The following is a 27,524-nucleotide window of genomic DNA, read 5'->3' on the forward strand; positions in this document are numbered from 1 at the left end:
GGCGCCTTGTTTCCATGCCACCCTGGCATTGCTGTCGCAACAAAGGTCTCATATCAGGAAACCCAGATAGGATGTGTCGCGATATATGGGCTTCGTGTCGCGACATGAGAGTGACAGTTTTTGTCATATCGCGATAAATGGACTCCATGTCGCGATATGGGGGGTGGGCGTTTGTCATATAGCGATGTAGGGCTTGTCATGTCGCGACATGGGGGATGGGCATTTCTCATATCGCGATATAGGGCCTTTCATGTCGTGACATGGGGGGGTGGGCGTTTGTCATATCGCGATATAGGGCCTTTCATGTCGCGACATGGGGGGGTGGGCGTTTTGTCATATCGCGATATAGGGCCTTTAATATCGCGACATGGGGCGGGGGGCGTTTTCATGTCGCGACATGGGCGTAGCAGTTTTGTTATATTGCGATATGTGGGTGGGGGCGTTTTGTCGGTGTATGTCATATCGCGATATATGGACTTACTGTCCCGACAGTGACGCCATGACAGTGATGCGCCAGTCGCAATGGCTATTGCGATGTGATCGTGATGCGCGCTCCTATCGTGACAAGCTATCGGAGTCGTGAACGCGCTGTGAATGCCATGACATTCTTTTGTCTGCTATTCAGTTTTGACCTCAGTGCAACTTTGCTTAGATTGATTAGTAATTGGAAACCAATGGATGTGTTACTGTATATCCAGCGTGCTCATACAGCACACACGGTTAACCGGGGCTACAGTATTTGGACCAAGAAGAACATCCATCACCTGTGTATCTACATGTTGTCGGAATAACCGCTGTGGCGCTTTACCCAATCAGAGTGTCGATTCTCACTGAGTGACGTCACCCCCTTCCCCTCCCAAAAAAGGGCGCTATACGGTATCTCGGGAAGGAAAGAAGCCGGGAAGTTACTTTCAACGACACAAACCGGCACAAATGTAGCACTAACGAATGAGACCGGTATGGTTTCCCTACGACATTTTAGGGGGGCTGAGTGACCTCACGACCCCAAACTTCACGGAGCTCACGGCAAACCCTGCATGGTATTTTAAATACAAGTGGGCAGCTGCGTCAGCATGCGTAGGCTGCAAAGGAACAAGTAATAGGTTTATTCCATGCTGAAAAGAGAAGAAAGAACCTGAAGAAGGCTCCACGGCCGAAACGCTGTTTTCTTTCTTCTCTTTTCAGCATTTTAAATACACTATTTCGGACGGATTTTAAATCTTGCGTTTTGCAATCAGTAGCGTTCGGCAGCCTAGGTAATTGTTGCTTAACCCGTGTGTGTGAGAGAGACAGTATATATATATAAGGTTCCGCTAATTCCGCTGTTTGATTATACTGCTCGAGGACTGCATTGTAAATTGGAGGGGTGCCCCTATGCTGGCAGGACGGTCAGTTAGAGCCAGGCCCACCCAAAAATCAATTCCTGGCTACGCCCCCGGTACACAGTCGTGAGATCGCCTGGACCTGCCGGACCCTACCCGGCAAGGAACGAGCGACATTCAACTGCAGCCCCGCTTACATTATTATTAAAAATCCCATCCCAGCAGACACAGTTCGTATTTTGGCTTAATTCCACAATGGGGTTGCACAATTTGGCCTGCACTTCTCCAAACTGTGGAGATGCCGGCTCATTTACACATTAACCCAGATGGTTGCTGCTCAGTAGCGGAGAAGTCATTTTCTCCTGTAAAGCGCTTTGGAGAGTCCTTCAGGGTGAAAAGCATCACCCTGTTAAATTAAAAGCATGTTAATTTTCAAATAAGGTGCTTGTCTTCGTCTTTTTAGCTGCGGTGCTGAATCCTTGCTTCTTAATATGTTAATGCTTAAGTGGTGATTTCATTCAATTTCTGCAAATAACATATACCATGCTATTAATATTTATTGAAAATACATTCCTTTTTACGTGATCTAAATTTCTACAAATTTCAGCAAATAAAGTCAGGCAGCAGATGAGAAAGTCATGTCATTTGCCCAACCCCTTTATACCATAGTGTCGTGGGAAGCTGGAGCCTACCCGTCTGTGTGCTTTCTCCTAAAGAACTTCCTTCACATACTTACATGCTTTCTCCTAAAGACATTTTCTCTCATTTTCAAGTGGTAATGTTTGCTTCTGTCCCCATTATGTCTTAGGACAGAAGCCTGCGTGCCTTACAATACTGTATCTTGAGTGTGACATACCTACCCCTTAAAACGGTGTTTCTATCAGTCTCTCTGCCCACTTTTCTACATTTGAAATAAAACAAAGTCTAAAAATGTTATGCACATACTGTTTGACTACAGTATCCAGTTACTCTTTCACTGTACTTGTATAAAAAAAAACATGTTAAAGAATGACAAAGATGACGGTCTCCAAAAATGTTTTTATGGAACTGAACCATTACTGAAAAAATCCAAAGTTAAATAAAATAGAAAATACATTTTTGGAATAGGCTTCAGCAAATTCACTTGCTTAGTTTCCAGTCTCCAAAATAAAAAATAAATTTGAACATTTAAATCTTAAATTACTGAAAGACAGGGGAAGAAAACTTTGAATCCAAAGCTTTTTTTCTTTGATCTTGCTGATATGAGGCTTTTACTTTCAAAAATGAAAAGTTAGATTCCATGTAAATGGAAATACAGTGATGACCATTTGTCACATCAAAACTACCTAAAGAGAAAACTGCAAATACTTAAAATTTCTGCTAAACCGTCATGTCAGATTGTTAGTTTAAAAACAAAATAAACAGTATACATATACATATATATAAACAGCTAGTCAAAATGTCCTGATTTCTAGTCTGTGGTTTCCACTTTTAAGTACATAATATACAAAAATTTTAAAACAAATTAAAAAAATCTGAAGGTTTAGCCTCCTAAGTCCCAGTGAATTAGAGAAAGAACTACTCTTGTACAGTAAACAGTTTTTTTGTTAAAAACAAACCTAAACAAAGCAGGAAGAAATAATAGAAACATCGACAAGTGATGGACTGAAGAGTTAATCCGTGAAGGACTTCTGAGATTTGAGATTCAAGTATTTAGATACCTAAGTGGAACTGGGGAGGGACAGAGAGAGGAATGAGTTTAAGTGAATTTATTTAAAGAGGGAAGAAAAAAAATATAAATGTATAAAAATTCACAATCAACACTGAATTGGGAGATTTCTGATCAAGTGAAAGCATCACAGGCAAAAATAAAATATATTCTCATTCCTTGTCACAATTCTCCCTGCCAGTTATGAGTACAGAATCCGGCCCTCAGACAGTGAGCTCACAGGAGGTTCATTAGGCCAGACTAACAGCTGGAGAGTAAAAGAAAAGTTCATTAAGGCCAGCAGTGCAGACCCGGTGTCTATCAGGTTGTGTGGTTTTCTCTTTGCGTGGGGAGGGTCCGCAGTGAATAACACAAAGATGAAGGGCTGGGGATCCTCTGGGATCTGGGGGAGTTGGCACATGTCAGCAGTGCAGACAGGCTAGCGGTTGCTCTTCATGGCCTCCTTGGCTGCCAAGATGAGAGGCGTCAGGCTGGAGAGAGGCTTGGCCAGCTTCAGGAACGGGTGCTGCGAAGAGGCGAGAGACACAGGGATTCAATACACCTGGCAACACTTCACCCCATTTCTATCTTAAGGTTAACCCCCGGAACATTGTTCATTAGGTAAATGACATTTCTGGAGCTGAACAAAAATGGATTCATGCACTTCAAATCGGTACATTTTTTGCAAACCTTTTATCTCAATCAACAAGATCCAAGCAAATTAAGAAAAGGTCTAATGACATCAAATTCTATTTGCCCTCAACTCCCGAAGACCAGTTTTTCTGTTGACCAAGTTATAAAATCACAGTAAGTCAACTATAACAAAGATGGCAGTCAGTGACAATTCATGCAGGAATCAAAATTAATCTTGTTTAAATGCAAAGCGGACTACGATAGTGGTCATTCAGTGACCCGGCCCTGATGTTCAGTTCAAGGCTAACCTGCAGCAGCTCCTTGCCACCTCCTCTCTTCTCAACATCCATTTCCAGACAGCGGTTCAGGAAGTCCCGGAAGATGGGCGACAGCTTCTCTGGGTTCTGTAACTCTGGGGTTCCATTAGTGGCAATTAGGTACAGCGCCTTTTGGGGAAACCAAGGAAAAGCAATGGATTACTGTGTAGCAGTCACTCCCTCACTGACAACACCAGTCTTCCCCAATATGAATGCAATGCACATTTTGTCAGCTGGTGGAAGTCCAAAGTCTGTGGAAAATGAACAATTTCTGACAATTATACCCATCTGAACCTTCAGGTAACTTTTCTAAAATGTGAAGTGGAAATGCAACAATGTTCCTTATGACAACATTCTACTAAAAAATGTTTGTAGACACAAATGGACACTTGTACCACTTTGAATGTTTAACCCAATTAGCCCTCTGAAGAACAGCTGTATTGTCTCCAAATGAATCACATTGTGAAAACTAACTACAACAACTGAATTCTTGACAGAGCTCCTGATTCTGGTTTTGCCCGTGCATAGCCTGGATTCTACAGGTATTTTCACATGATGCATCACAGATGCCACTTCAGAGAATGCAACCCAAGTTCTGCAATGACGGAGTCCACTGGAGATCTGCTGGGGTTTCACTCACCCTCAGTGGGTTTTCGTTCAGGTAGGGAGGTTCACCTTCTACCATCTCTATAGCCATGATGCCGAGAGACCAGATGTCCACTTTGGGTCCATAGGCTTTCCTCGTGACGACCTCTGGGGCCATCCAGTATGGGGTGCCTACCATGGTGCTGCGCTTGCTCTGCTCTGGAGTGATCTGGGCACAGAACCCAAAATCAGCTGCAGAGGAGAGGGAGAAGTTATCAGTTGACTAGTCACAAGGGGGCAATAGAGAGGACCCATTTGCATGTGAAGTCAAAAAGCAAAATCCAGAAATACATCCATTGTGCTAAATACACCAGTACATTTCGAAAGAGGCATGACTAAAGCAAGAAAGCACACTCACTGAGTTTGACAGAGCCATCCATCCCCAGCAGTACGTTGTCACTCTTGATGTCTCTGTGAATGACCTGGTTTGCATGCAGGAATTCCAGTGCTTGCAAACACTGCAGATGAGAGTGGACAGGGGTTACAAATGAGACAGCTTTCACAGGACCTATGTTCTGGAACTATTAAATATCAACCCCACATTTCAACTCAAGAAAAGTGAGTTTTGCAACCTAAAAAAAAAGCAACGGAATTCGATGATTACAGTATCAAAGGAGTCGATCAGGTCAAAGCCATTAAGTAGACTGTTATATTGCTTTTCTTGCCAGTTTCAAACAAGTTATTCAGATCGGAACTGAAAATGAATTTCTTTCATACAAAAAGTAACTTAACTAGTTATTTTTAATAAAGAATAAAATCTTCATTGCTTTGTAGTTCAGGCTTATGTCAAGAAAGTTGTGGTGATTTTACCTCTCTGCATACAGCAGCAATCTGGGCCTCATCCATACACGTCTCCGTCACCACATCTGTCAGAGAGCCACCTGCCAGGTACTCCATCACCACAAAGAGCTCATCTCCCACCAGGAAACTGAAATCAAACAGCTGTCAGTACTGGTGCACCCAGAACTACATGACCGTTCTCCAGCCCAAGACAAGTCAATGCTCCACTGTCAGAATCACTACAGCACTGAGAAAAACTTGTGAATATAATTATAGGAGTTGCAATTTCTTACAAGGATACCCTTGTTTAATAAAAAAGTCTTTTTGCAAATAACCATAAGGTTCATAGTTACCAATTCAATGTTATGCATGACAGTTGTGTATAATAACAAAATTATTAGTTACCATATGTAAATAAGTGAATACCTAGATTCCTAGATTAGTTAGTACAATTAACAGGTAATTAGAATCACGTGGTTACATAAATGGATAAGAAAACAGTTTGGATAGTCCCATCATCAGGGCAATCTCAAGAAACATTGCGAGTTTGGTCTTGTAAGAAAGACTTGATGCTCATCAGTCTGGACCCAGTAACAAAACCATTTCTAAATGCACGCCTGCAACCATCCGCTGTTATGACAGTCTACAAATACCAAAATATTGAAGACCACAGTGATTGCCTAGGACCTGCCAAAATCACCCCAAGAGCAATCCAGAAAGTTACAAAAAACCCTACGGTCACATCCAAGAAACTGCAAGCTAATCTCTCTGCGGCAGTGCTCATAGCTAAACCTATAATAAAAGACTGAACAGGAATGGTTTTCATGGGAGAATAGCCAGGAAGCAACCACTGCTCTCTAAAAGAACAATGCCACCCATCACAGCATTGAACATTCTCCATACAAAAAAAACTGACCCATCGTCAAAGTACATATACTGTAACTTTGCTGTGCATTTTACAGGACAAAGCACTAAGCTATAACTATATAACTTGGTAAAAAACAACGATCAAGATTATCCTGTGGATTTGACCAATTTACATAGAGCATGAATTTGTTGAATTACTTTCAGTTCATACAATGTTCTGAGTTTGTAATGTCAGGGCAGACTTTCACAAAGATGCAATGAGTGACAGTAACTTGTGGAACACAAAGGAAAAACCCATTCAGACTTCCTACATATTGGGTGTCTTTATTCAATGGCTCAAGATCAGTACCTGTCTAGGAAGTTGACAATGTTTGGATTCTTCAACTCTTTCATCACCAGGATCTCATTGATTATCAGCTCCTTTTTGGGCTGTTTCTGAAGGTTGATCTGCTTAATAGCCACCTGGAAAACAAAAATAATGTCAGGTAAAGTACGAAGTCACAGACATAAGTAATTTTAAAGGCAGGTACAGTGAGGCTAAATATGCATAGCTCTACAGTAATGTACATATTGCTTACATGTTTAACTGTAAGCTGTTTTTTGTGGAGCACACTGAAAATGTGTATCAACAGCTTTATATTTACTGGATGATTACAAAACTGAGTATCAAAAGTAAGTTCCAGAATAGTAAAGAACTTACTCAATTACAAGAAAAGGATCTTTAGAAAGATTTCAGAAACACTGAAACCAGACTGAAGATGATTTGATTTTCTTGTATAAAATAATACATTCCCCAGTTGTCATTGAGGGCTGGTGGAAATGCCATTTCAGGCCTGTGTCATGCAGTATTTTGACCTAGAGAGGCAGTGCAAGAACTGGAATGAGGAACATGTCAGACGCTCACCTCCTGTCCCGTGGCGACATCAATCGCTGTAAAAACTGTACCTGAAGCACTGTAGAGGGAGAGAGAGAGACTAACTGTGTGCACTGCACTATATTTTACACATTAGGATTTTTCATATAGGTTTCTAAAGGTGATTGGTTTTAATAATGCATTTATTGTCAATATGAACTATAATTAGCTCTTTAAACATTTGATATTGTTACTCTCTCCTGCAGATGTAATTGGCTACATTGGGACTTTTGGTATTAGCAGATGGTTTCTTGTTTTAGTACCGATTTGTAAATACTGCTGCTACCGTTTCATAGGAGGTTATTAATTACAAGCAGCGTAACAGTGTCAATTAAACTGATAATTCTTTGCAATTGTTTGTTGGCAGAAATAGCTGGCATTATTGTGGGCTTAGGGGAGCATGTAAGAGGATGCATTTCAAGATAGAAGCTTGATTTCTTTTTTGGTCACAGCTCCTGATCTTTCTTCATGATAGGCACTCACCCCTGTCCAATCTTCTCATATCGAGTATACTTCTTTTTAGGATCTCCAATACTGACTATGGTTCCTAAAATAAAAATAAATTCTCGTTAAGTGTGGAAAGAAAATTTAATTAAAAGTAATTGTTCTTTCACATAAATACAGGACGGAGATGTTTTCAAATGTACACTGCAGATTCTCTAGTCAACTCCAAAGGTACTTTATAAAAATATTCCACAGCTCCTGGCTTTACATGTGGTTTACAATTCTCACACGGACCTTGGTTAAACAGTTAATATTTTCATAATCGTCTATGCAGTGTTTCTATTCCCTACTCTAAGTCTTACCAGAAAGAAGTTTCCTGACTTTCTGAAACAGAGGAGTCGCTTTATTAAGCAAATGGTTATACACAAGCACAACAGCCTGCTGCTGATTGAGCAACTGACTCCTTAAGACTGACAGATTGCAAAATGCCGTACATAGACAATGGTTTCAAGGCTTCCCAGTACCCAAATCCACCTAAAAGCAGACAGATCTTCAAGGATAACAAGCCTGAGAAAGGAGAAAGAACCCTACTCAGTTTCTCCATGATCTCCTCATCAGTCATTTTGGCTTTCTTCTTCTGTCTGTCTGCAGCCTTGGAGGCCGAATCCCCATCTGGGTTGACAGGTGGCGGGGGGATGGGGTCAATGACCGAGCGGGTGTAGACCTGGAGATGGCGAGAGACTGGGGGTTAGGATACACGTATTGCAGAGAGACAGACCCGGACCGCTGATCTGGAATGGCTCAGATACACCCGAGAGGCTGTTAAAGCTGCTTTTCAGAAATGCGATTTGATGGCTGCCCTTTTCACGAACGCATTTGTGCTGGTACTGGATCAGACGACCCTTTGTTTACTGATCTAAGACCTCGCTGGATTCGAATTCGAATTCTAATGGATGCTAAGGCAATCCCCCTCATCTTTGTTTTAGCAGCCTTGAGTGAGGGCAAATACTCAATAAAATTACATGGTTTAAAAATATAAAGCTAAAGAACTCTAGGAAAAGCTTATGTCAGCTAGGAAGACAATAGGAATAAGTGAGCTTATTAAATATCAGTAGGAGAAAACAGAGACCAAGGTTCTCAAAAAGCTGTCCACTATACTTTTGGATGTGCAATGTAGATCACCAAAAGGCTGATTTTTAAATGTCAAAGCATTTTGAAGCATTTATAAAGCAACGTACCTGAAACTACAGCCATGCATACTTATTTGTGTGAAGCACAAAGAAATGTAAAACTAAAAAGCGTATGTGTATTTGCCAGCTCTACTGATTTTGGAATTTCAGAAATGCTATTAAGTTCAAAAGAGTTTCATGTTAGTTAAATTTGCTGTTCTACTGCCATTAAGCAGTCATTTTTAATCTCTCGGCTCTAGAAAGGCTTAAACAATGGTCAAAACAATCTGAAGATTTTGGATGGCCTTGTTTTGGGGATAAGGACGTCCCTCTGCAGTGAGCCGAGGTGAAAGCAGACGTGTCATCCACTCACAGACTTGGTGTGTTCAGGTCGTGGAGCCACAATGGGGGGAGGGGTCTCCTCATCCTCATCATCATCAATCTCCTTAAGTGTGGTAGCTGGCGAGGGCTCCATGCCCTTCTTGGCAGGCTGAAAAAGAGACATTTCTGTCACTTCAGTACAGCCCAGAACAAACAGGGAAAACAAACCTAGATTTGCATCAATGTTTAGTGCTTGAGAATGTGATCAAATTGTTTTTTCTCCAATTTCTTCCGCACCTATCCCAATCGCCAAAAGTGTAGTCCTAACCTGGAGAATGATGGCATGTACTGTACTTCAACATTGCGTTTTGCTGAAAACCAAAAATGGTGAAGTTTACTCTTTGTAAACTAACCATCACAGTCCTATGCATTATTTTAGAAAGATTTTTTTAACTTGCCCAAGACTCTTCCAGTTCAAAGACACAAAAGAAAATGCCATGCCTGTCAGTTGTGCATAAATGTGTTAAAGTTTGCTTAAATTCATAATAGTTTAGGTGGGTAGCTGTGTCAGCATGCATAGTCTGCAAAGGAACAAGTAATACGTTTATTCTATGCTGAAAAGAGAAGAGAGAAAACACAATGTTTTGGCTGCGACACCTGAAGAAGGCTTCACAGCCAAAACGTTGTGTTTTCTCTCTTCTCTTTTCAGCATGGAATAAACCTATTACTTGTTCCTTTAATTCATATGATCACTTAAAGTGTACGAAATTCTTTTCAGACATTGTAGTTAACAATTATGCCAAGAACTACTGTGTAAAACAATTAAGAGTAACAGAAGAAAATAATTCCAAGCTCTACAGTAAAAAGTCTATTTTCCCATTCAAATTTCACTTCATGCAAGGTTGCCAATGCGTTTCAATATCAATGAAAAGAGCGATAACTCAATACTCACTGTCTGTGTTCCTGATGGAAAGCTATCTTTTTCTGTGAAGAAAGAGGTGCAGATTAGAACCAGGCTTTAAATTACAAGCTTGCTATACTGCTGCAGAGGCCGAAGCAACCATGAGTAGTACAATTACACCAGAATTAGAAAAACAAACGTTCTTTGTCTCAGCACTCACAGTGAACAATTCTTAACTTCCTTCTTCAGTTCTTCTTCCCTTTCTCTGAACCAGTCTGAATAATGCAAACAAATAACGTGGCTGAACTCTGATGTGTACCCTGTACAGTCTAATTTCTGTTGAGGTTTTTTTCAAATGACCTCAACATCCTCTTGATAGTAATTCCACACGAAAAATGAAGGGTCACTGCTGCTCTACGCCACTGTATTAGAGTCCAGACTCCATGCGTATGCATCCTGTGCGTCTAGTCTCTACTGCGCCGCTCTGTCCGCCTGAGGACGTCACATCTCTCTGTAGCTGCTGGTCCACCTGAGCGAAGGCTGAGAGCAAGCACAGAGCTCCAGTGGGATCGATCCCAGCTCTGCATCCCAACACGCAGGCGAAAACGAGCCAGCCGGCCAGCGGTGGCAGGCCCTCACCTGAAGACGAGAAGCTGAGGTATTTTTGCCGGGTGTTGCCAGTGGAGTCGTAGAACTTGAGCACATCCAGGACGGCCTGCGGGTTCTTCTTCTGCTCGGACTTGGTGATATTGGAGGTCTGCAGCAGCCTTGCCCACTGCTCTGGCATGCCCTGAGAGCAGAGGGGAAGGTGTCACACACTACACACGGGTGGGAGGGCTGAGCTAGGCACACTCCAGAGAGGGCTCAGGACTAGGATCAGAAACCATGCGTAAATCTGAAACATTTGAAACGTCTAGTCTCACCTTATTTAGAACCCAGAAATATTAAATATTCCACAAATAATAACTTTAGGCGTAACGCATCTTAAAAAAAGTTGACAATGGAAGATGAATACAAAGCTCTTACACTAGAATGATAAAGGTGTTGTGAGCAGAACTCACAGCCGGTCACGTAAAACTGACAGTGTGATGTTTTGAAGACTATTTGCAGGAATCTTTATTGCAAACCATTTTTTAATGCTATAATCTTGCAACGGTATGAACATTTTTGTTTCAACATTCTCTTCGGAACTTGTTCCCCTAGTCTTGTACACACCCGGAAAAAATCAAAGTAAAAAAACCCAGAGAATACGAGTGAGGCGGGAACACGCGATGCAGCATAGAACCAGTGTGTGTGAACTCACAGTGAACTCCCCTGTGACTGCATCAAAGCCCACATGGATAGTGTGTTCGAAGTCTGAGGGAGGGGAAATCTCAGGGCGCTCCTTGTCCTTGTCCTTCTTCCTACCGCCTGCAGTTGATCGACACAGAGCAGCACAGTCAACACACTGGGGACAGAGTCACGTTTGCCCTTCCACTAGTTCTTCTTTGTTCTGGCCTCTTGGAATGCAGCTACAATCCAGCCCAGCAGGACACAGTCAAAGCCTAACTTCTAGGACCTTTTCTGCGCTTCATCCAAAGCCTGCTAGGTTTCCCATGACTCGCCATATCTTTTTAACATCAGTAGAAAGGTTAGTAATAATACTAGACAGCTTCGCTTCACTTATCATGACTAACCTTTTTATTTTCAAATGCAGGGCACCGATGAACAGCTTTTAATGGTGGAGGCGGTAAAAAGTATCCTATTACATTCCACAGACATGATCATTAATATAGAAAACACTTTTTCATTACATGAAATTGTAATGTGCGGAGGTACCCCTCCCCCCTCCTTAGTCTTCTAAACACAAAATCGGAAACCTGTGGCTCCTAGTCCACTCTAAAACTGCAAAAAAAGAACCCTGAGACACTGCAGAACAGCTCAAAGTTATTTCAGATTCCGAGGAGAGAGACACTTCAAAGTGAGGACCAGGGTGGGGCGTTTGTGCCAGTCCCCAGAACCCCGGGCCTACCTTTATCTGCAGAGAAGATGGAGATGATCTTGTTGCGAGGTTTCCGTTCCTCGGGCACTGAGGGCAGGGGTTTGGAGCTGTGGTTGGCAGACAGAGTGTCCTTGCCACCGGTACTGAAGATGGTGCTGCTCATTCTGACAGGGGGTGCGGGTGGTTTGTCCTCCAGCTCTCCGTTATCAGACATGACAGGGACACACACAGGAGGGAGAGAGGGGCACAGAGACCGACCTGCAAAAGGCAGAGAGGTAGGAGGAGCATTAGAAATGGCACTTGATGGATAATGCATTCCAATTCCCTTTAATCCACAAATGCAGTGATGTACTGTACCTAAATAAGGCTAGCTGTCATCCTTACAGTTTCATGAAGCACTTCATCACTGAAAGGACATGCTTTGCTTTAAGGTGTCTGGATCAGGCTGGCGTTATTAAATGCCTCTATGGAAAAGTAAACATTTTTATTTTGTTCAATATCCTTTGTTTATTTGAAAATTTCAAAACAAGAACTGCAAGACTCTTTACCTTTGTTAAACCCCTAAAACTGGTAACATCTGCTGTTCTCGTCCAGTAAACCAATGCACAAGTGCTCAGTCACTGACACAATGACACCGTATGAATTCTTTTTCTTCTGATTTTAGAGAACGTGAGAATTCAAATTACAGTGAGATACCTCTGAAGGAATGAATCTTCTAACATACAAGACAAAGCCCCTCTACTGTTAATGTACTAAATGAAGAGGAGTGCGATCACAGGAAAATACAGCCCAGGGTAATTTCTTTTTGGCAAGCTGTCAGCATTCCATTGTCTTCAAAGGTCTGCACTAGAGTAGTCACACTGGAATTACCTCCACCCTGACAGGACTCGCAGCCAAAATAATCAAGTGCAAGCTTTCCACATATGCTCTGCTGCCGATTCACAAGACACATCCAAAATATTCACCAAACAAAGGGCACATAATCTCAAAAAGTAACTGTTTTCTAGCAGTGGAGATTCATGCAATTCTTTTCAAAGTTAAACCTTTAGAAGTAAAAAAAAAAATGAAAAAATGTGATCTAAAGGATCAATCATTGTATCATTAGGTGTTTTTAAATGGTATTTTTCTGAACTCTTGGAAAATGAAGCAGAATAGAATTTCTGAGGTGTGCACGTTTACTATCTCAATCTAATAAACTGCTCATTCCCATTCTATTGTATATAGTGCCTTTCATGGTACATTATCTCAAGATGATGTATACTACATTGTATCAATAGAAAAAGAAATGGTTATACACAAAATGTGTTAAGACCAGTTTTGGAAGTGCTGAAAGCCCTTGAAAGTGTATTTTGAAGCTGTATTTTGAATCTCACTCTGAAATCCACAGGGAGTGGGTGCTAAAGAGCTAAAACACTGTCATGCAGTGTTTTGGTTTAAATTAGATCAACTAAGTTGTGAACATGCGGCGAACTGTTCAGAACGTTTGGATACACATACAGCAGTAATATGAAGCCTGGAGAAGATAAAAGAATACAGTAGCTTTCCTGCATTAGACTGGGAAGGATGTGTATGAAGCTTCAAATGGAAGACTTGGGACAAAAATGAAAATGTGACCCCATGATTCTTCACCTTAATACTAGGACTGATTCCAGGACTATAAATAGCAAAACTAAAGCTGACATTTGAGAAGCCGATAAGGAAGACTAATTACCATTACGTATGTCTTGATACAGTTTTTATACCCGTCTTGCAATCATTTTTAATACCATCTAACCAGTGTAACCAGGCAGACCAAAAGAAACCCGACATTAATCCCAGGTTAATTAACTCAAAATGATGCATCGTCAGAGCAGAAATGACGCCACACAAACGAGGAATCTGATTCAGCGGTAACAAATAGAAACCAAAAGGAACTCAGGACACCCAATTTGATCAACTTGTATTTTTTTTCAATAAAGAATCAATTTGAGCAAATCGTTTCCTATCAGGAGGATAAAATTTAGAAGAAGTTCGATTTAGAAGACAAGATCACTCATCTATTCAGCAAGATGGCATAATCAACCATGTCACTTTTTGAATTTTGATGAATGAAGTGTACTATGAATTTCGTGAAGTATTTCAAATCTCTCTCTTTCCTAGCGTTAATCCCACATCAGCAGGGTCCGCTTGTCGGCACACCAGTCTCCATTTGGTGGTTTGAACCAAATCTTTGAGCTGACGTTGCCATTAACTGCGACTGAGAAATACTCCAACCGGTGCGTCGCTCCGCCTGCCGTCAGAGTGGGGGGGGGAGGAGGAGAACAAAGTAATGTAGCCAATTCATAGAGGGGGATTATTAGGAGGCATCGAAAATTTGGCCAGGGCGCCGGGGTTACACCCCTACTCTTTTCAAGAAACACCCTGGGATTTTTAATGACCACAGAGAGTCAGGACCTCAGTTTTACATCTCATCCAAAGGACGGCGCTTATTTACAGTATAGTGTCCCCGTCACTATACTGGGGCATTAGGACCCACCTGGACCGCAGGGTGAGCGCCCCCTGCTGGCCCCACTAACACGTCTTCCAGCAGCAACCTTAGTTTTTCCCAGGAGGTCTCCCATCCAGGTACTGACCAGGCTCACACCTGCTGAGCTTCAGGGGGTTGCCAGTTGTGAGTTGCAGGGTGATATGGCTGCTGGCCTCGTGAAGTATTTCAAATAATTGCTGCTAATCAGTGTTGAGCAAAAATCAACATTAAATAGCCGTCATTAAAATGGACACTGAATTTGTCAACAAGGCACTGCCCAGGTGCAACAGTGCCTTTGTTTTCTTGTTTGGCTTGTCAGCAGGTCTGGAAGTGACTTGCTATCTACATGCTCTCATTGGTAATACAATGGGAGAGGACAGCCTAGAGCAGCCAAGTGCTCACATATACATCAGGCCAACCCCGGCTGTGCACTTTCCAGTCTTGGGCCGCGTCAAAAATATGGTCTACTTTTCGGTCACCCCAGAGATGCCTTTTCATTGTGAGAGCAATCCTACCTGAGAAAAGGTGGCTTTTAGGAGGCCTAGGTCCAGCGTAAGACAGGAGTAAGAGGGGTCCAAGTTAAGTTACAAGCTTCAGAAATCTATTTTGTGGCTCCATACCACTTAAAAAAACCCTTTTCAGATTACTTCCTGTGGTCACACTTTGCAAGCAGTGTTGCTACTACACTGCACATACAATCATTCGAGCAGCAGAGAAGGGAATTGTATACAATTCACCAAATGAAGGAGTCGATAGTGCAACATGAAAACTGTAGCTCATTCTTGCAAACGGTACTGAAAATGAGTCTTCTCTGACACAAAAGACTAACTTGCAGATGTTCAAGGCACCTTTCACCACTCTGGTGAACAACAGCTCTGTGGTTCACATGAGCCGTTTCCTTTCACCTACACAAAAACCTTTAGTAATACATCCCCTCTCACAAGAAAGGGCTGTCTTATTGGAGATGCTACCAGGACAGTTCAAGCAAACAGGAATGTGGCTGAATGGGAAAATGTGCAGCTTAAAGCTGAAATTTAACAGTTCCAGTGAAAGATTCATCACTCACAAGAGTGTTTGAAACGTTAAACTTGTCACTACTAGTGTCTAGTGTAAGGGCAATGCTTTAAAGAACACGTCTTGCAAAATGTAATAAAACTTACTGTATTCTAAACCAGCAAGAACAAAAAATAAAGCAGACTAGACTCAAGAAGTACATTTCACTAAAAAATTCAGAAAAATATTGTAGTTTTTGTTTGGCTTGTAAAGATCATTTTACAGATTTTTTTTTTGCAAAAGTGGTCCAATCACTTTCTAAAAGTTTTTCTAATTACTTCAACAATTTCATATAGTTTCCCGAAGTTTGTCCTTATAAATGAACTTGGAACATGCACTTTTGATTGTCTCTGGCCTTTTTACAGGGTTATCCACACCATCTCACTTCCTAAATTCCCCTGAACTTTAGGCAGTCAGCACCTCCAGTTCCAGGAGATGGCCAGGATTCTCCGATAAGAAATGTGTACTCCAGCTATATACTATATACTTTGTGACACCACTTCAGGATCTTTTCTTAGCCCCATTCTGCAAAACCCAGAGCTGGAGTAACAGTTAGTTCCCAACAGCCTAATGTCCAGTTCCTACAGGCTAATAGTTCACTGGAAATCAAGTGCAAGACCATGACCCATTCTTCTAAATTATTTTCTCAGTCTTTCATCTTGAAGTGCCTCTTGTTATCCACTCGTGCCCAGTGGTACATAGTCAGTGTTTGTTCTGAAGATGTCCTTTGAGTTGATTGACCCTTCTGAGGATTTTGAATCCTTGAATCAATACATAATCCCTTCTTTTCAAGACTATAATGGTTGGGTTCTTTCAGCTGGTTAGTGCAGTACATTCCTTTGAGCCCCAGGAATTTATCCGGTGGCACTTCTGTAGGTTGATTGTGGAGCAACAATATGTTTTGTAAGATGGCGACAACAAATGTACACAACCGTCTAAAATGAGGCCTTGTACAATTTTTATGTAACATCAAATTCAACATTTTAACAGCATATTCAGTTCGCACTTTATATTGCTTCCCTACAGTGTGTAGAGAAGATGAAAATAATGTATCAAACACCTAGGCAGGTTTAGGTTTCCTATTAATCACCTTTCAGGAAGTTCGATCAGAAAGGCTTGGAAGACCAGATGTGGAACACACAGCTGACATTTAGAAAGGGAGCAGTGTTCAACAGGGGAACAGGGGGTTACCATGAAAATATAGGGCAGAATTTAGCAATGCCCAATACAGTGGGGGGGACGTAGAAGTGATCAAATCCTTCAGAACAATGACAGCGTTACTGCTATTTAAGCCTAAACAAAATTAACTACAGTCCTGTCCACCTCATATACAGGACACGTATCAGAGAGAAAATTTATAAGGCACAAAATAAATAAAATTTATTAAAACTAAGGCCTCAGCTAAACAGGTTGTGTGGTGGGGATGTACATTCTGGGTGGCCTTATCTCTGCATTGGGATGTCCCATTGTAACCTACAACAGAGTGAAACACCACTATAAAGTGCTTTCAATCCCTCTGCAATTATTCCTGACTGTTTCCATATTTACAGATGAAAAGAAACACCTTTCTTGAAACAATATGAGAATAAATACAACAAAATTGAGATTCAGATATTGGAGGATGCTGGTTTATCGCTGTGCTCAGATGGATCTGAGATGGATTAATAAAGGATAATCTCACTTTCAGATGCTCACTCATTAATAGGTCACCAGATGACTGCAAAACAGGATGTCTGTCAGTTTAAAGCATTACTAAGAACTGAAAGACAAGCTTTTTACAGTAACATACAATATTCATGTAGACAGAAGCACAAGCACAGACTGAAGTGAAGGATTTCAGTAACTGTTTTTCTTCTGATACAAAACTATACTTTTTACATGTAAAATTAATTTTACCACAGATGGTCCCGAAATCACAGAAGGTCACAGAAGGTGGGTTAGATTTACCTAGCTCGATGAAAAAACTGCAATTAAAAGCATTCAAGAAAATTCTGCGACCGATAAAAAGTGGATATTATAATCGCACTGATACACTCATGCTCTACAATAAAAGCCTATAACTAATGAATAATTACAAAAAGAACTGTAAAGCAGATTGCAGTGCAGAGGGTGGCGGGAAACAAAAGTGAATTATGTAGTTAGGTTCACTCTTTACTGCAGAAGAACTTAACCACTTTGATGAATATTTTCACAGTACTACTTAACAGTTCTGTTTTTGAAGTCTGCCGTTGTTCTGGATTTGGTAGGTAATCACTGCACTGAGGTAGGCCTGCTTTGTGCCGAGTATGAAGTATGAGAATGAGACAGTGACACTATGCATCTCCTAATAAGGTTAAAGCTCACAGCTCCGCTTTCAACAGTTTGCAGGCCTCTGACCACAGCTCAGCCTCCTTCTCTTCCTCATTACCAAAAAGACACTTCCCAAGCCAATCAGGACCCAGGGCTGTATACACCTCTCTTAACACCAAGTTGGCTCCACCTTCTCACACCCTCAGAACCCTTCCTTGAGCTGCGGCATGAATGGTAACCAAAGGAAAAGTAAAAAAAAACAACAAATCCTGCCTCAGCTCTGCTCTAAATGATTCATCCAAAGGACAAGACTGAATGCTGCAAGGCAGTTTTGCATTGAAGCAAAACCTCATGAATAAAAAGAAAAACCTGTAAATATTAAGTACAAGTAACCTCAATATTTCTGAGTTCTGCATTTGCGATCTTGCCTGTTTTTGAAGAAAGTGTGTGTGTTTTGTGACATTAGCCCTTATGGTAAGTGAAATCTCTGCTCTTAAGGACAGTAAACTGAGCAGTACTATACAGTTACTTTATCAACTAGAACAGATGTTGCATGTAAAAAGAGGGTTTAAATTCATTTGAAATGTCTCACATTAAAGGCCAGAGTACATTTCACTGCCTAATATTTTGAAAAGACCCAGCCAATGTTAACTAATAATCAAAGTCCAAGGTGTTGTCTTGATATACCCGAGACAATGAGGAAGTTCCTGTCTCCAGACATTCATGCACAAGATAAAATTCCCAACTCAGTACTCTTACATTTAGTCTCCTGTGAAATCCAAAGAACCACACCCATTTCACTCCCCAGATAAGAGGGCGCAAGTAATGACGCTGACAAGGGAGCCACAGCCTTAAGAAACAGTGCGGTGGACATAGACGGGGCAGCCATCAACACGAAAAGAGCAAGACTGAACATGAAGACACAGACCAGCTACTGTATGGCCTTGGGGATAACGCTAAACTCCTGCAGAAAATTATCTGCGCCACCTAACCACATACACACTGGACACAGAAATCAACAGCACACAACGATCCTAACCTACATAGAGAGAAAACCCCCCGCCAGGCCGGCTGAATGACATTTCACAATCAGCAAACAGACATGGCGCATTTCAGACCTCAGCACACTTCCTTTCTTTCAGCACAAGTCAGCTCTTCTTTTCCAGCGAGCTTTCTACTGCACGGGCTGAACTCATCTCCCAAATTACCGCATGTCAATTAGTCTCTCACTAGGAAAGGGTTATATCACACGAGAAAACCACTAAAATCATCAAAATCTAATCTCATCTGTTATCAGACTTCTTTCGACAATCTTTTGCAATCAGCTGGGGAAGTGATGCTGCAATCTTGAAAAGCAGCATTTGGCTGTGGATTGCTCTCTGTGTGGCAAGTCTCTATAGACTTAGCGACATCAAAGTTTCCCCGAAATGCAGATGGGTCACCAGCAAAATAATTTATTTCAAGGTTGTCGTTGCTGTGGGCTCGCCGACATACAAATCATACTGACGACACTAGAAAGTGATTTAGAATTTTCACTCCAGCACTTTTTCCAGTCACACTACAATGGCGTGTAAGGAAGAGTAAGCCATATCATCGAAGAACAGGGGTCAGTTTTCAGTGGTCACTATTCTTTATCTGCAGTTTTCAAGCCTTTCCTTTTTTTAGTGATCTACAACATTTGGCTCTCCAACAGGAAAGCACAGTTAGGGAGTTTAACTTCATTAACCACCAGATGTCAATTGATTAAACTGTAACAGAAACGGATCAAACTGTAACAGAAATTAAAATAAAATGCCACTGAAATAGATCATCACTTAACTGATCACTCAACTGCTAAAGCTCTTTAACTCTCCTCTGAGAAGTACGAACAAAAATTTCCAAATTATATACAAAGTGTTTAACAACTATCACATAACAGAGCTACAGATTTAATTCCAGCACCAGTCACTGACTGTCAGGGTTTCTGCTGCTAACTGAAATGGCAGAATGTCAGAAATATTTCAGCCTTGTGAGTACTGGGGAAACACGAGATATAATGGTTCCCTGCAGCTGTCCTTTCAGCTGCTACAGCAACAGGAACACACTCTGCTTGGGTTTAAATCAATTGATTCAAACAATGTTTTTGCTTGAGATCATCTATTCAAGAAATCCTGCCAGGCCACGCCAAGAAATAATTCTCTGCTCACAGGCCTAATCCTGGGACCAATATACACAGAGTGGATGTTCATTCACTTCTTTCTCAAATGAATGTCCAAAACAATGATTTCTCATTACTCGGGTCAGAGCTTTAAAACCCAGGTCTGGTGGATACTAGTTTGTGCTGGTTTGTGCTGGTTTCAAAGAGTTCTTGATCATTTAATTAAATGTGCTCCAGACTTTTTTAGTTTCAAGATCCGCTTCTGTTAGTGTTGAAATTTACCTAGAAATATTTGAAAATAAATGTATAATATGTTAAATTTAATTTAACCATATTTGAAAAAGCACATCTTATGACATGCAGAAAAGAAAACACTTTTCAGGGCTCACTCAAGCAGACGTAATGAAACCCAGCAGACAAGGGTTACAAGAACAGTGACTGAGAAAACCCGAACTATGAGGTTAAACTGTCTGTAAAAAGTGTAATCCAGGGCTGGATCTCAGAACTTTAGTCAGCCCTAGGCTGTCTATAACAACATGAATAACTATCTAATACACACAGCAAGAGACGCGACTGTTTTGCGGTCAGGTTAAACAGCACAGATTCTACGCAACAGTGAAAACACTACTATTGACATAGGTAATATTAGCTATATTACTAGAATTGAAACATTCCTAAACCCTAAATAAAGACGGCAGCTTTTCATCACAAGGTTTTACTTTACCTTTCAGAAGCCTCTCCTGTTTGCACTTACACCCCCACAACCCTGTCAGCTCCACTACGGTCCACAATTACTCTGTCCCTCTGCCTGCTTCAGGAAGTGGCAGGCAGACCTCCTCTCCCAGCATCAGGCAAGCGTGCAAGTCTTGGCAGGCTCACAGGCAGAAAAACACAGGCAGATCTCATTCCACTGCAGGATCAAAAGTTGCAAGTATAGTCACGCCTGGCATTGAGCACCAACACACAGTGCTGCCTTGCTCTTTATATCCAAAACACCCTTCTCAAAGTTACACTTTGAGAAGTCCGACTCGCTTGTTTACAGCCTCTTAAAAAGGGGTTTTGATGTGGAGGATAATAAGGATAATCCTTATAATGACATAGTCCTTTTGCTAGACTGGCTTCAGATTGTTCTCCAATTTTTAGTTTTGCAGTGACTCATGGAAGTACTTTCAACTAAACTCATAACATTTCCTCTTTCAACACAATCATTTTAATGCAGAATAAGAAGTTCTGGTCTTCTATGATAACAATGAACTTCAAAAATAAAAGAATACCCAACAATCTGCAGGGAGTGTCAAAAGATGTGCAGGTCTCCATCACTTAAGTACAACAAGTGTACAATGCTATTAACAGAAAAAACATTTTTTCTGCTGTAGGTGCACCAACATTTCACCGAAATGACATAAGTAAATTTGTTATGCTGATTCACGTGTGACAGAAGTGATTAACGGGTGTTGGTGGCACTGAGGCACAGTGGTAAGTATTGCCGCCCATGGAGTTTGTATGCTCTCCTGTCTTGAGGAAGTCTGTGCCATTCACTGATGTAGAGCCTGGACATTCCTGTTCAAGTTCACTCATCTCTAACCGCTAGATGCCATACTCTTCCCACAAATGTTCGTTAAGGTTAAAGTCCGACGAGTAGGACATCCAAGGCATAACTCACATTTTTATCTCATAAGAAGGCCGTTATTACACAGGCAGCACAAGGATGGTCACTGTCCTATAGGAATGTAATCGTATCAGGATGATCCTTCAGAAATGGTAGCACATGAGACCTAATTAATGCACAAGCTAAGTGGTCTAATTATTAGCTTAAGCAGATCAAAGTAACACCTTTCCCCAGTTATTAAGGAGCTGGAGATATGAAGAGACTTCAAAGACCTGTTGGACTTCAGCCCTCAAGGACTAGAGATGTACACTGCTGACATAGTGTTTTAAAACATGGTCTTTATTTTAGGTCTTTAATTGCATACAAGAATCTCACAAAGCTTGAATACCACAGAAAAGCAAGAGGCTTCTATGTGTATCCTACATGTGCATTGATAATCCTGATAAAGAAGCACTTCTTAAAATCACTCCAGAGCATTCTTTGGGGATTGCAATGGTAATAAAACAAAAGCTAACATAACACACCCAAAAAAAGATCAGACAAACTGATCTAGTGCAGCTTTAGGAACAGTCTGGAAAAGAAACGCATACCACTGCTTATTCCCTTAATGCCTGCTTGGATACACCTTTGCGAACGAAGAGCAGCCAAGTAGAAACATGAAATAAAATGACACAGCCAGGGATGGGTGTGCATCTGTCAGACAAGAGAAACACAAACCTACACTGCAGGCACAGGAATTCTTCAGGTCTCGCAAAGGGGGGCAGCGAGATGCATCCACGATTTCTGGCACCATCCTGAGCTGCAGGAAAGCGGTGACCTTTATTGACCCATACAGCCTTCCACCAAATTAAATGATGAGCTGTCTCCTAAAGATACTTAAAGTTATGGTGACCCCTTCATGTCACTTTTACCTTATTTTACTTGTTCCAGCAGGTCTTGCAACTATAACAAGGTGGCAACGTTAGAAACCCCTGTGGCCAGGCCTGAATTGAGAGGGAACAGGGCAGCAGAGAGCTCCCCTCGCTACAGGTTGTACAAAGAATTTGCTTCTCTGATTGTCCACCCCATCGTAGGAGAAGGATCAGCTTCTGAAAGAGATGGGAGAGGACAAACAGGCCTGCACTACACCCTCGTACCCGTCCAAGTTTACAACTTGTACATTTAGGAATCAAAACCGAGAGCACCGAAGCAATATAATCACCCTGCTTAAATAAGTCTTGAATTGTAAGACAACGAAGAGTACAAAGTCAATTTATTGAACACATGGTTCAGCAGATAATGGTGAAAAACTTAATTTCACTACATTCAGCATTTGCATGATTGTGTTTGTTTATAAATTATACCTACAATCAGCTTATTGCTTCCATAGCAAAGTACGGTTTCAAAAGAGAGACATCCACAAATTAAGTAGATCAAATATCTCTCCCTAGTCACTACTATTTCTCTTTAGCTGAAATGTGTGATCTTGCACTTGCTTTTGTTTCCAGCAGATAACGCCTGCCATAGGAATGCAATAGGCCAGGTCTTGTGATTATGAAAACTTAGACTAGCAAGTCCACAGCTCAGAAGGACTATTTCATAGCTTATGGATCGCTGCGGTGTCAAAATAGGCTTGTATGCTTTAGTCTGTTCTAGCCTATAGAGTTATTTTCTGAAATCTCAAAACAATTCGCGTAGAGCCACGGTGTGTGAAGGGGGTTTGTACTACTTTCTAAGATATTTTGAAATTAAAAAATTGTGACAGTCTGGTTATACAGCTTAAAGTCACCCACAACAGAAGATTCTAGTGACCGATGTTACATTTTTAACAACAGATTAACGTTACGAGGACACGTGCAGCTGAGAGATTAATTTACCCCCAAAGGTTCATCAGAAGAAAAAATTAAATACATCTCACAGGCAATACATCCTAGGCCTTCATCTCCAGTTGTTTATGCAGGTAACATCTTGGACACCGAGGAATCATTTACCTTTCCCTTTTTCTGGAGCAGCATGGAAATTGCATTCTGAATCAAAATACATGTCACAACCCTGAATTCAGTAATGATAATAAAATGTAGTGCAGTTTAAACAGGACTGTTTGGTGCAGCAGTACCACTGTTTAGTGATGGTTTGACCAATGCATTTAAATTAAACTGATGCTTGTGGTTGTAGGGGCACCATGGGATCCTCTAATTTAAGTGGCACAATACTAACAAAAACTGACATTGTCTGTCCTGGGCTCTAAAGCCCTATTAAACCTCCCCCAACATATGAAAGAGACGTTCCACTACAGCACAACAGGTGCTCTACTACAATTCAAACAGAGAGCAGAATGGCTGTAATAATGTCTGAACTGTAAACCCAGGGGCACTCGCTGGAGAGCACTACCGTGTTGTGTAACACCACGCGTCAGCTGCTGTCATCTGCCAAGTTTCGAAAGCCAGCTGCTGGCCGGCTAGGGAGCCTGGCGATATGTTCTACAAGCCGACGAGGCCAGCTTTCATTTCCAGGAGGACCGTTTCCCCCCGTGCGCCTGCCACAAAGCCTGCACTAGAGTGACTGTTTACAGGAAAAGGGAACTTTGAGCCTTTGTATTTGCAGCAGTCTATAAAAGGAAATTCTGAACGGTGCTTCCTGGTGTGAGGTAACCTGCCCCCTTCCTTTCTGTCTGCGAGTCCCATTTCCCCTTGGTGCCTGGTGAAAACAGTGCGGTCTCTCTCTCGACAGACACATGACACTACGACTCAACCCAGAGGCTCCCTGGGCAGTTCTCACTGATGGAGTGAGTGTACGAGCCTATCTGCTGTCCATCAGCTTTCCGCATTGCTTCACACCCGGGATACACCGCCACCAATTCCTCACATAATTTCCTCCACTTCCTCTCAAAAAATATCTACAAGGAAAAAAAAAATCACATTTTTTTGCAATCAATGCCCAACGTTTTACCTCGGCTCTGTGTGGCGACAAACTCCAGGAACTCTCTTTCTTTCAATAAGAGTAATGAAAAGAAAACAGACACTGCCATGATAAAAAACCCAAAAGTACACTGATTTTTGTTTTCACCAAGATTACAATGGGCAGGCTGAACAGAAGAGGCTATTCTTTTAACACTACCTATCCAAAAGAAAGCAGGTTCCCTATAACACAGAAATTTACTATACTGTTATGCTACAGATATTCAAGTTCAAGTGGAAAAAATTGAAAAATGAAAAGTAATGCAATATAGCCAATGTGGTTTTAACTGGCAAATTCTCTTTTTTTAGAGCTCTGGTTACTCCACTCACTGAGAAATTAGGCCCTTCTTATGAACAATGATAGTATTTTCAAGTGGGCTTAATTTCAGACCATCTATACAAACATTACATCACACAGTGTGTGGGAATATTAACACAGGACAGGCAAGATTACATCATACCTATAACCTGCTTCAGCTGTAAAGAAAATGGCCAAGAATCCTATAACTTTTAAAAGCAACCATGACTTTCCTTCTAGGAAGTCTGCATACTCTGTGTCTTGAATTAAAAAAAAAACTTCAAAAGCTCAACATAAAAACATTTGGCCAGGTGTGCAGGACACCAAATACGGACATAAAACCTGCAAAACTGTTTATTCAAAATGTCATTAAAGAAAGGTTTTGTGCTGTGCTAGTGGCTAAACACATGACTTTCATAATGAGGTATTTGAATGCAGTGCTGCAGTGTCAAGAAAGCACTATCTGCCAATCTTCTTAACCAAATCTCCAGCAAAACATCAGAAACACGCAAGACAAACCTTTTGTTAAACTAGTTCAGGTGGGCAGCTGTGTCAGCATGCGTAGGCTGCAAAGGAACAAGTAATAGGTTTATTCCAAGCTGAAAAGAGAAGAAAGAAAACAACGTTTCAGCAACATTTCAGCTGTCTTTCTCACACTTGAAGAAGGCTTCACGGCCGAAACGTTGCGTTTTCTTTCTCCTCTTCTCAGCATGGAATAAACCTATTACTTGCTCCTTTTGTTAAACTGCACTGAACAGCTGATAAAACTCAGATTGAACAGTCTTTGATCAGTTTTGGGGTTTGCAAGCTGTGTTCTCACATAGGTCACCAAGAATGTTTTCTTTTCTTAGCTTAGGAAAGAAAACACATTACCTCTCGTGGCTGAACATATACAATTTGGGCCATAAATACTTAACTCTCATTAGAGCTTGCACCTTGAACACCAGAGATTGATTAAATTCATATGAAATAGTGGTCTTCTGAGCTCTCCTCCATTACATACGATCTTCCTGTATTAAAAAGAGGGACTGGGGAATGACTTATTGTATCAGTCAATATTCTCGTGTATTTCCACCATCCTGTATTATAGCTCACAAAATAAAGTTGAAAGTATGATTAATAAAGTAAAATCAAAGAACTGCAATTCGGTGTTAAGTGCAATGGAAAAACGGATAACATTCATTATTCAATATTACAATAACTTAAATCCATCGTATCGTGAGTGTTGTTATAATAAGTAAGAATTTCCAATGGTGATACATAAACAAGAGTGGAAGGAAAAAGGCCAAATATCTCCACCAATTTTTAAATCCTGTTTGTGCAAATTCACTTTGAGAGAGCATACACCTGTATTGTTCTTTTTCAACAAAATAAACTATAATCGATTTTTTTTGCAAAAATAAATGCCAGTGACATTTGTCGTCTGTTAAATAAACTCAAAGACTGCTTGCAACAATAAAATACGTAATGAAATACGAGACTTTTCACTGATTTCAACTCTTCTGTAAAACTTTTTATATCACGTTTCCGACATAAAAAAGCTACCGGTGTCCTGCCAAATAACAAATTCATGCAGTTTCTCGGCAAACATAGTATTTTCGAAACTTTCACAATGCAATTTATAAAACATACGAACACCAAAGAAAGTTAAATAATTAACTTCAGGACTCACCAGGCGAAACTCTCAGCTCCAAACTTCCACAAAACTCTTTAGATGCTAGCTCCGCCTCCTACGAGAACCGATAATCAAGAGTTCAGATATCGTTCTTTAAAAATACCACTATTTGAGTACACTCCCCTTCCCAAATTCTGCCGACACAATATCCAAGCAATTTCTTTCTTTTTCTTGCGTTCCTTTTATATTCTTTTATCTTCTTAGACCGGGACAAACCCGCAATGGCGGAGGGGAAGCGGAACTACCGACCCAACCCAGTGTCGGATAACATTAGAAATTACAATCTAATTGCAATCCGTGTTTTTTTCTTCAGGGGGAATTTTTAACGTTTTGTTTTTTTTTATTTGCGTGTGTTGCCTGCTCACTGAAACAAACCCACACGTTTGTAAAAAAAAAAACTAATGTTCAGAAAACAAAGACAGCGGGGGCCCCTGCTGCGCGTCACACGAAGAGCACTATGGGAGATGTAGTTTGCTCGTCCTCTTGTAGCGTTTTCTGGAAATAGGGTGGTGAAGGATTCGGGACTGCTTTTCCCAGGAATACAGAGAAAGGAGAAGTGTAGTATGTATGAAAGGGAATTGTAGTTCTTTCAGAGCGGTACAACAAGTGTAGGGCATGGTTTTAGAATGAAGTAATTTCACAATTAACTCGAAGCAAACTTTTATATACCAGCTCCAATATGTTAAAGTGCCACCAAAAGCATTCCAAACTGTTCTACAAAAAACAACAGTAGCGTAGAAACGAATTAATACTAGGCCTGGACCTGCACATGATTTTTACCGATAGCACAACACTAGTCAAATAAACATGATTTTTTGTTCCAAGTAATAATTCCCCTATGACCATTAATTCCACCTCGTAATAAATTAAAGGTGAATATGATGTGGATTTTATACGTTAATGTTACATTTTTAGTATAATGCATATTTTTTACTTTTTGTTTTTGTAAGTTTGAATGTGAAGCATAGTTGTACGGATGCAAAACAAATTTCCCTACAAATGCTACAAAGTATTAAAGAAAGTCAGGAAAAAAATGCTTCA

General features: G+C 41.0%; 1 protein-coding gene across 3 annotated transcripts; it reads right to left on the bottom strand.

Annotated features, from left to right (window-relative positions):
- Nucleotides 1-2,342: 2,342 nt before the first annotated feature.
- On the bottom strand, nt 2,343-26,745 carry pak2b (p21 protein (Cdc42/Rac)-activated kinase 2b). Of its 3 annotated transcripts, XM_088912957.1 has the most exons (16): nt 26,481-26,572; nt 25,328-25,407; nt 12,011-12,238; nt 11,303-11,409; nt 10,639-10,789; nt 10,051-10,082; nt 9,151-9,267; nt 8,200-8,332; nt 7,648-7,711; nt 7,156-7,204; nt 6,601-6,713; nt 5,415-5,532; nt 4,963-5,062; nt 4,600-4,796; nt 3,951-4,088; nt 2,343-3,535 (listed from the first exon to the last, which is right to left on the bottom strand). In XM_088912957.1, exons 3-16 carry the CDS (start codon nt 12,192-12,194, stop codon nt 3,449-3,451), a joined length of 1,590 nt encoding a protein of 529 aa, XP_088769083.1. In that variant the 5' UTR covers nt 12,195-12,238; nt 25,328-25,407; nt 26,481-26,572; the 3' UTR covers nt 2,343-3,448. The 3 variants fall into 3 exon arrangements, with proteins under 3 accessions (XP_088769083.1, XP_088769081.1, XP_088769082.1); XM_088912955.1 differs by lacking the exon at nt 25,328-25,407 and having other exon boundaries at nt 26,481-26,745; XM_088912956.1 differs by lacking the exons at nt 25,328-25,407; nt 26,481-26,572 and adding an exon at nt 20,690-20,818.
- Between the last annotated feature and the right edge of the window lie 779 nt (nt 26,746-27,524).

Source organism: Atractosteus spatula, chromosome 4 (genome assembly GCF_055471065.1).
Source record: "Atractosteus spatula isolate fAtrSpa1 chromosome 4, fAtrSpa1.hap1, whole genome shotgun sequence".
In the NCBI taxonomy this organism is placed as follows: Eukaryota; Metazoa; Chordata; class Actinopteri; order Semionotiformes; family Lepisosteidae; genus Atractosteus; species Atractosteus spatula.